The sequence below is a fragment of the Cryptomeria japonica genome, chromosome 1 (assembly GCF_030272615.1).
Source record: "Cryptomeria japonica chromosome 1, Sugi_1.0, whole genome shotgun sequence".
Lineage (NCBI taxonomy): Eukaryota > Viridiplantae > Streptophyta > Pinopsida > Cupressales > Cupressaceae > Cryptomeria > Cryptomeria japonica.
In genome coordinates, this window is record NC_081405.1 from 686,277,712 (window position 1) to 686,288,347 (window position 10,636).

At 32.5% G+C, this 10,636-nt stretch overlaps 1 protein-coding gene across 3 annotated transcripts; it reads left to right on the plus strand.

Moving 5' to 3' along the window:
* The first annotated feature begins 3,385 nt into the window (after positions 1–3,385).
* On the plus strand, positions 3,386–10,288 carry LOC131072497 (probable polygalacturonase). 3 transcript variants are annotated; one of them, XM_058008661.2, is made up of 7 exons: positions 3,386–3,765; positions 3,904–4,036; positions 5,512–5,892; positions 6,371–6,491; positions 6,699–6,873; positions 7,031–7,101; positions 9,184–10,288. In XM_058008661.2, exons 2-7 carry the CDS (start codon positions 4,004–4,006, stop codon positions 9,846–9,848), a joined length of 1,446 nt encoding a protein of 481 aa, XP_057864644.1. In that variant the 5' UTR covers positions 3,386–3,765; positions 3,904–4,003; the 3' UTR covers positions 9,849–10,288. The 3 variants fall into 3 exon arrangements, with proteins under 3 accessions (XP_057864644.1, XP_057864643.1, XP_057864645.1); XM_058008660.2 differs by lacking the exon at positions 3,904–4,036; XM_058008662.2 differs by lacking the exons at positions 3,386–3,765; positions 3,904–4,036 and adding an exon at positions 4,051–4,817.
* Positions 10,289–10,636: the final 348 nt, after the last annotated feature.

Sequence of the window (10,636 nt, forward strand, 5' to 3'; positions counted from 1 at the left end):
ATTGATTTAAGAAAATTATTATCTAATTTAAATTTATAATAAATTTGGAAAAATAAGATCATATATTGGGTGAGTAATTAGTCTTATAAACAAGTTTATTAAATGGGTTCAAATTGAAGACGTTTTTATTGAAAAAAAAACATTTAGATTTTTTTGTTGTTTTATAAATTGAAAATTTAATATATTTATTTATTTTATCTAATATTTCATCTATTATTATAGATGATTTTGAATTCAATGCAAAATTAATTTATAAATAAAATATTCAAAATTTTAATTCATAATTATAATTCTTATAACTTTTTAATTTTTTGAAATTCTATATCTATAACTAAAGTAATAAATGAATTTGTCAATAGTATAATTAAATTCTTCCTTAGTTATGAAAAGACTTTGATACCAAATTCTTTCTTGTGTGGAAAAAAGAATTTTGATACCAATCTTTAGATTATTCTACAAGAAAATATAAAACTTTCTAGCAAGGCTAAACAAATTCCATCATGATGAAAGAAAAGAAAAGAAAAGTACAATTTCTAAAATGAATCTTAAAAGTTCATTTTATTATTATTAAATAAATAATATGTAATTTTGATTCTCTAAGTTGTTATAAATTTTTCTCAATATTTAATATTAAAAATATGAAATAAATACAATTGTTTATCGCATTGTAGTACACATATAGATTTAATTGAATGTTTATATAATTATTATATTTATTTTTTTATTTTGAAATTGTCACTCTATTTTAATATCATAAATTTAATTAAATATTAAAATTAAAAAAAATCCTAATTAATATTAATTTAAATAATAATATATATAAAATAAATACTAAATTCTTACAAACAAATATAAAATAAATACTAAATTCTTACAAACAAATGTAAAAAAGTGTGGGTTTATATTATTTATTTTTAATTTGTATTATATTTATAAAAGATTAAACAATTAGCAATTTATTTAAAATATATCAAATTTATTTCTATTTTAATTTTATTATACATTGTTTAGTAGTTTAGAGAAATAAACTTGATAAATTCAATTTATAAAATTAAATAAATATAATATAATTTAAATTAATTAAAAGTTGAGATATTAAATGCAATTCATAATTGTAAGGGATTAAAAGGGTTTAACTTTTTATCAATTTGTTGAGGTTGTGTATTATACTGGATGATCATTGCTAGATTCTAAAATTAGATATATAATGTTTAGGCTTTCCAAAATTGCATTGCAATTTTTGGTCTACTTTGGGACAAGGTCATCCACACAATTAAGTTCTTGGTCACTTTGCTTATGTTTGGATTGGTCCTCTCTTACTATGATTTTTGATATTTATTTGTCTTTGATTGTAATTACATGTCTAAAACAAGGGTGTTTTTAAAATGAGCCTTGAGGATCTATTATTTTAAAAAACGATGTTTATGATTTTTTTGGATAATATGAAAAACCCTTATGTAGATGAACAAATAAGTAAATGTGTATGATATTATTGTCATGATGTAAAACTAATGTATATACTATGTAACAATATGATTCAATGCTCTTCAAAGTATTTTAGTGAGTAAACTAATAGGTTATAATCAAAATTTGAGAGGGTTGATCTTGGGAGTAAGAAAGATGAGATTTAAAATTGGGGATAAGATCATAAAACAAATTAGTCTAAGTGATAAATATGTACCCAAAATTTCGTCTTAGAATAGGGGGCCTAAACATTTAGAAAAAGGTTAAGATCAAATTATGTACAAAACAAGACATTTAAAATTACAACAATATCAAAAATAAATATAAAATATACATACATAAATCTTACGATTATCTTGATAGTATAATAATTAAAAAAGCACAAATGGGTGGCATAGTTGGCTAAGAGCTTTTGGTTCTTCCCATATAGATCAGGAGGTCGATTCTCTCCACTTAGACTCACTCATTGAAAGTGGCAAGTAGACTTCTAGATTTATTTCTAGGAGGATGCACAAAGTAAAGTGTGAATGAATCATGGGAACACCCCCTAAATTACCAAAAAATTAAAAAAAATTAAAAAATAAAATAATTTTAATTATCTTTAAAATATATTATAAAATTTAATTATAATTAATTATTTAATATTTTTAATAATTATTTACTTCTAAATACCATCTTTAGGTTTTGATTTAATTATTTTTCTTTAAAAAAAATGTATCATTATCTTTAAATCCAAACAACTTTATTAGCAAATCTATAATTTTTTTTTATAACAAAATATTTACTTAGGGTATAAAATTATACGGGAAAAATAAAAACTATATCAATTAACACAAATTAATTTAAATTATTGATATTAATTTAATTAAATATATTATTTGAAAGTAAATATTTAATTTTTGGAATAAAAGTGAAAAATGAATATGATGTAATATTGAAAATGAATGACATCTACTTGATAGACACTTTAAGAATACAATAGTATTTGAATTATCTACAAATCAAATTTGATTTCTATAGGATCGACCCACTAATTATGGCAATATCCTAACCCACAAAAATGATCTATAACCTTCAAGAATGACCTTGTTGATACTGTATTGATGGGACTTGTTTTGCCATGATCTCTATTCCTTATTGACTATTAAGGACTAGAAGAATTGAGAAATACTTTAGGGGAATTGTTAGATATCCTAAAATGATTTCATGCAGATTTAAGTTCTTTTTAGTGTTCCAAAACAAAAATGTCTCTAGAATGATTATCCTTAAAGTTCTTAGAATATGGGTCTAGCAATGGATAATACTTGGATATGAAAATGATGTACAACTTACAATATGGGTTTGGTAATGGGTAATACTTGGATATGAAAACCATGTATATCGAATTCCTTTAAACACTAATGCATAACAACTAATTGTACAAATATATAACAAGTTATCTCCAATCAACAAAAAAATAAAATTTCAACTTTTAAGTTTTGAATCAATTTTATACAATGCAAAATCAATCACACATTGTAAAATTGACTTATAACATGTAAGATTGAATTTAGGGATAGTGAATGAATATGTGAATAATTAAATATATGTAATAAATATCAAATATATAGAACATACATAAATATAAATAAAAAATAATTAAATATATAAAAATATATAGATAAAAATAATAAAAAAACTCAGAATTAAAAAATCAATCTAATTATAAAAAATTACCATTTATCAATGAAATTAACATAAATATGCAAATTTCACCATTAGAAATAAATCATCTCCTCCACTGTATTGTACTTTGCACTTATACTCTCCTTCATATATTGGATTAATTCTGAAAAGAAATGATTTGCATTATTAAGAGGCTTTATGACTTAAACTTTAAGTGCAATTCACCATGTTAATGGGCAAGCTCCTCTCATTCTTGTTTTGTTGTCATCATTTCATTAAGGCTTCTCAAACTTTTGGTACTTGTTATTAATGTGATGTCTGATCCTTCGTTGCTTTCAACTTGCAGAGTCTTATGACCAGTTCATGTGACCCTAGTCTTTGGTCCACATCAATACTGCCCACTTCTGCTAAAATTGGGAACTCAGTCAGGGCAGGGATTTTTGTGTGTAAAAAAGCATTTCTAGAGGCAAGCACACTGTTTTTGTTTGTCAGGTTTAGACCTGAGTTCAATTACTAGGCATTCACTAATTGGCTTCACTTCAAGCTACAAGTTTAAGTGGGAAAACTATGAATGCCAGATGGCATCCAATGGAGAGGAACCAGGCTATTCCACTGCTTTTCCCTGCATTCTCTGCTGTAATCTCTCTTTGACCCAATTCTTCCTTTTTCACATTGGATCTCAAAATAAAAATAAAAATGAATGCTGTTTCTCTGAACCAATTTCATTAAATAAAGCTCTTTGTTTAACTAATATTCTGCTTATATGATAATTAGATGATTGATTGATTGGTACGGGAGTTCCAAGAGGTGGGGGTATGGGAAGCTCTAATGGCGGCTTACCCATAAGGCCTGCCTGAATGATGCATGCACAAGAATGTGTATTTCTTATTCGTCAGTTACCTGCTTGGTTGGCACCACTTTCGAAAATCGGCAGCAAATATTTTTGTGTTTATATATGTAATATATATACATATGATTTTTTTTAAGCTCTATATTAAAATTAGCTATAGGATTCTTTGTCAAGAAAAAAAATAAAATTAGCTATAGGATTCCTCGCTAAGTGTCATACTTTGATACTTGTACATAGCCATTTTCTTCCACTTTCTGCAATTGATTTCCGACAGTTACCGTGCAAGCACATGCTTCTTGACAAACAGTCTTTGGCTGCACCGCTGTCACCGGGGTCCTCCTTAAAATTGCTTATTCTCAGTTGTGTGCTCTTTCATGTTGGTTATTATCTTCTGGGCATTCCCGGCCCTTGCTCTTCTTGGCACACTGTAATTTGGGTTTTTCTTAAAATTGCTTGTGATCACTTGGGTTAAGTCCCAATTTGATTTATTCTGCTTTGGTTATTCTTTGAATCCACTGGGTCCTGCTCAAGGCTGCTTATCCTCACTTGAGTTCTGCTCGAATTTGTTGTTTTCCTATGGATTCTGCCTGGGTTTGATTTTTAAGCTTGCATTCTCCGTGGGATTGATTATTCCCACTTAGGTTCTTTCCTTGCAGATCCTTTCAGCTACATTCCGATCATCTCTGGCAACCCAAAGCGCCGTGTTCTCAGTTTTGTTATTGGGGGGTCTTGACTTTGCCATTGATCTGCTCTAACTTGCAGGAATTTTAAGGATTGGATCTATATTCTTCTGTTTCAATTCAGGGTCAATACTCAGGCGCAGCATATGAAGAGATTTGTAAGTCTGGTTATGATCAGTCCCAGATGTGCTATATGGCTCGTTTGTTCAAGTTGCAAAAAGAATTACATTAGTTAACTTCGTGAAGGCACCGCTTATGTTTGTTTTGATGTTCATCTCCGTTTGCTTTACCATTCTAAAACATCTTCGATGTAGGTCACCACTACGTAGTATATGTGTTGTTCTTTCTTACATATGTTGTGTAGTCAATCAAGTAACGACTATTTTAGAAACGCGTATATACAGTAGATTATTGCAAACCATCCAGAGTCCTTGCCCTTTAATGCTCGTTTCTGAGACGTTTTCGTCTATGAATGTGATCATGTGTGTAGCTGCAATCGATGTCATAACCATCTGGGAATGGTAAATGCTTTATTATGGAGTGGGCTTATTAACATTCCAAATGTAAAAGAAACATTGCATTTTCTCGGGTCATTGGGATCGCCTGCCTCTGGCTATGATGCTTATCCTCCACTGGAGAAATTATCCACAACAAAGCTTTCAACTCTGGCATCCTAAGAAGTCTATTTGTGTTTGACACCTGAGCATGGCCATCTCAAAATCAAAGCATTTGCCTTGAACTGAACTCAAGTCTTCATATGTGTGCTGTATCATAGATTGGCAGTTGTTTAGGCATTGAGTTTGATCTGTTGTTTTGTATATGGAACTAACAAAGCATTGTCATACCATCCAGGTCTTTCAACTTTTGCTACTGGTCCACAGCTGCATTGCTGAAGCTGGGTTGGAATTTTTCCATGGAAGACATGAAGCTTTCAGGGAGCATAATACCTTTGATACTCGCTTGCAGCAGCAACAGCAGAGGGAATGCAAAGAGACCAGAGCAATGCCATTAAGGCCTCATAGTGTGACTATTACCGAATTTGGTGCGGTAGGAGATGGAGTTACTGTTAATACTCATGCCTTTCAGAATGCCATCTTCTACATTCACACATTTGCTGATAAAGGGGGGGCACAACTTTTTGTGCCTGAAGGAAAATGGTTGACTGGAAGCTTTAACTTGACAAGTCACCTCACACTGTACTTGGATGCAAAGGCTGTAATCCTTGGATCCCAGGTAGTTCATTATGGCATCCTTTCTATGTTATGCCTCTGATTTCAAATGGCACTTAATGTTGAGTTAATGAGGTTAATCAGCAGTGGGACGTGGTCTAATATTTAGCATGTAGAATTAGGAAACCTGGTTTTATTCACAATGCTACCATCCTCTTAAATATACTCTCATGCCGTGTACTACCCTCACTCATACTCTGAGTGTCCAGTTACCTTTGATATGGATTGGAAAGAGGGAAGAAAGTGCATGCTATCTAAGGAAAAATTAATGTCAGACTCAAAACTAAAAAGAAAAAGAGGAACACGATGAGAGTGAAACCTTAACAGGTATTATGCATGAAATCTAGGAGAGAAACCGTTGAATTTGACACTGTAATTGGTATAATATAGAAAAATGGACTTCATTATGCAATTATCATTGATAAACTATATGGATCCCCGTTACTCCAGTCTCATTTATAAAATTTAGTGTTCCCTTACAGGACTCTGAAGATTGGCCAGTCATTGATCCCCTGCCTTCATATGGTCGAGGCAGGGAGTTACCAGGTGGAAGGCACTGCAGTCTAATTCATGGGTCCAACTTGACAGACGTTGTTATAACAGGTGTGGAAAACCTTTGGTATAACAAACTCTCGAAAATTTTACTGAGAAAAAATATTGCCCTACTGCATAAGCCTTATACTTTGTCTTGTACATTTAGAGTACGTTAGTTTGTTTTTATAAGAAAATAGGTTCTTCAGACTTTGGACCATCAGTTTATATGTGCCTTGTTTCAATTGACACTAATATTTGCCCTTCATCACTTTTCAGGGGACAATGGAACTATTGATGGTCAAGGAGCTATTTGGTGGCATTGGTTTCGTAATCATACTCTAGATTACACCCGCCCACACCTTGTTGAGCTGATAGATTCGACAGACATTATTGTTGCAAATTTGACATTCTTGAATTCGCCATTTTGGACCATCCATCCAGTATACTGCAGGTTCGAAACTTAAAATAGCTGTATGCCAGTTGCTATTCTGGATGCTGTCAGATCTTAGGATTTCATTCATGTAGGAGAATCTGTTTAAATTTAGCTGTGTACAACAGGGGATTATTCAAGAGTGATGCAAGTTGATATCATCTGTCTTGATTTACAGCAATGTGCGAATTAGGAATCTTACAATCCTTGCTCCACTCGATTCACCCAACACAGATGGCATTGATCCAGGTAAGTTAATCTGTTCATTATAAATAACCTAGATAAACGCGGGGAAATTATATTTTAAATTCACTGAACAGGATATTGTTCTTATCCCATTGTTGCTCCCATTTTGTGACCCCTGTCATCTTTTCTCGCTTGCTTATGATGTTCGATGTTGTTTCTGGCCAAACCTAAACCGTTTTTATTATTTTTTAAAATATCGAGGAAAGTATACAAATATGACTCATACGAACATTTGACTAAGACTTAGCTTCTTTCAAGCACTAACACGAGCTAATACATAGCTCCTTTTGAGCATTAACAATTAACTGATCCTTAGCTCCTTTTGAGCAACCATACTAGAAACCAACAATGGAAGACTAAGAATAACACCTTAGAAATCACATCCATGCTAGAAGTCAACAATGGAAAACCAGGATTCACTTCTTAGAATTCCACAGTAGATGTCACTTTTGAGTATTTGAACTTGGGTTTCTACAATGAGAACCCAACACTTTAACCAATTGAGCTCAACCACTTTGAAAACCATTTAGTTTTCTAGATTTATGTTGTCCTTTAAACTTCATCGAAATCTGTATCAAAATATGTTATTCTATCTTAAATATTCATTTCTGTCATATTCTAGCTAGCATACCTCCAATTAGTATGTCTCCTGCTATAGACCGTACAATTTTCCAAAATCTTGTCTTGGTATAACATTTCTCTGTGATGGCATAAGTGACTAATTGCTACATGATCATTTTATCAAAAAATAGAAAAAGAGTTTAGTTTTTTATGTTGCTGACTCTGTACATTCTTCATGATCACAATTCCATCCACAAGATTGCAAATGCAAATGCAGTTGGGTTAGATGTTCCCTTCTATAGTTTGGTGTTTGGGTACAGGTATTTGAGCAACTTTTAGGATCTTAACCCAAGATCAGACAGACAATTCTTTTATCTGACTGATCTGCAAATGCAGTTGGCTCAGATGTTCCCTTCTATAGTTCGGTGTTTGGTTACAGGTATTTGATCAACCCTTAAGATCTTAACCCAAGATCAGACACAACTCAGAAGCAAATATTTAAATTCTTGAAGGAAGAGATCTTTGAACTATGATTTCTCTTTTGTTTCCGCCTCTAGAAATTTTGTGATCCTTCAATCTTTGCAAAGGATGTCTTCTATCGGATGCTTCTTAAAATTCAATTTATGCCTGTTCAGATTATATCTAGCATTTGAAAGCTTAAAAATGGAACTAATCCAAAGAAAGAAATAGCATTCAAACAGGATCGGTGAAGCCAAAGGCAGTCCTAAACATGTGAAAATGGAAGCTAATAGAAATAGCCTTTTTTTTTTCATTTTTACAGCTTTGTTTGGGAATTTTAAACCATGCATATCTGGTGAATTTCAACCAAGTACCATACATGATGTATTACTAGATGTAGTTTGAAATAGGACCAACAAACCTTGTGGGAATAAAGTATAAACAAAGAGGAGCCCTGTCAAATGTTACAGATTCTACCAGAAACTAGATCATTACCCCAAAGTGTAAAGGCTATCAAGATCCTAATCTAGTCTCCATAATTTTTGTTTTATTTGTCTTTTTCCACTGTAGTTTTGTTTGATACTTACAATTTAAGCTTTTATGTCAATTGGAATATATGAAATCACAAAAATCCTTGAACTTTGGGAGATTCTTTTGTGATTTATCATTGTCTGGGGACTATAAATATGTTTAATTTCTATGCTACTAGTTCCTTGATCAGCTCAGAGGATGTAAGTTGGCAAATCATGCGTGTCATAAAAAATCATACAGCCTTCTCTTTGTTACTGCATATACTTGATATAATGAGATTCCTTCAACTCTTCATTGTGTCATCCTAGCTTAAGTTCAATACGCTAAAGGCCTTTCTCATCTTGTACCGTGAATTTAACTTATGTATCTCTCACCATAGAATGGAAAACGTTCAAAATCTTATGTTAGGATGGCAGATCATAAAGCATTTGCAAGTTGGTTTGTCAGCTATGACAGATAGAACTCTTCAACTGCTGCATTATTTGGAGGTAATTCTGCATAACCTCTTTCTCTAATTATGTGGCATTTATGCAGATTCATGCTCAGATGTCTGCATTGAGGACTGTTACATCAGCTGTGGTGATGATGTAATTTCTATTAAAAGTGGTTGGGATGAATATGGCATCGCTTATGGACGCCCTAGCTCAAACATTATCATCCGGCGCATAATTGGTGAATCGCACACAAGTTCTGGTATCGCTCTAGGTAGTGAAATGTCAGGAGGTATCAAAGGCATCCATGTTCAAGATCTTTACATCTTCAACACAAGAAGGGGCCTCAGAATTAAGACAACCCCGGGTCGAGGTGGTTATGTGAAGGATGTCTACATAACGAATGTCACCATGAAGAGTGTGAGGGTAGGTATTTGCTTCACAGGGTTGTATGGTGACCATCCTGACAATGGATATGATCCATCTGCTTTACCAGACATAGAAAGGATTACATTTACAGGCATTGTGGGTGACAATATTACAACTGCAGGTTCTTTAGAAGGCAACGAACGGATTCAATTCAAAGATATCTGCCTATCCAATATTGTTTTCAATGTTACTTCTCAACCTTTCTGGAACTGCACTAATGTTAAAGGATTCTCGGATTCAGTGTCACCTGAGCCATGTACAGAACTTCAGGAACCAATCCCTCCCTACTCCTCAGTTTGTTATTCTTCTTATATCAGTGGCACATGTAAAGATCATTAGTATAAAGCCAGTTTCTGATTTTATTTGTATCTGATTTATCCTTTATTGGCGGTAGGTTGATTAAGGGATCCCATGATTCATGCATTTTTGCAGAGCTTTTTGTACCATGGTCAGTCAAGCGGCAGTTTGTATCAGTCACAATAATCTTGTTATCATCTGATTCTCACCATTGTCTACATAATAATCTCCATTGAATCTCTCGCATTTTCAACAGTGAGTATTCGTCTTTTTTTTAGTGTAGTCCCTGCTCTACGAAGATGAATGCTTGTATCCTTGTCTAATTTCTACTCTATAGGAAATTATCTGTTAGGTCTATAGCTAGCAGCTGATGGATGTACAGCTTTGGCATTTGATTTTCCTGTTGGAGCTTGCTATAACTAGCTGATTTTTGTTCCTACTATTGAAGGTAAAGGGAATTTCAAATGTTCACATTTCATACTTGTTTTTGAGCAAGGATTGGTGGGCTCGAATTTGGTTGTGTGTTTTTCGCACATGCATTTCTTTTATTTGGTTGATTATTTGTGTAAATCCTCAATTTTTATGCAGTTGTACTGTCATGTACAGTTTTTCTTATTCAAAACCTGTTGGGTGGATATTCAAACTTCCAAGTGACTTCTTTCCAAAATTTTAAATAAAACAAGGCTGATGATTAAAAGGTTAGCTTGAACTTTAATAAAAAATTCAGCATATATTTTAACCAAGATCTCTGTAAATCTTCTAATCTTCCACACTGACAGTCTTGTGTGGTCGATTTTGAGTCAAATATGTCACATTTCTGTCAGACTTTT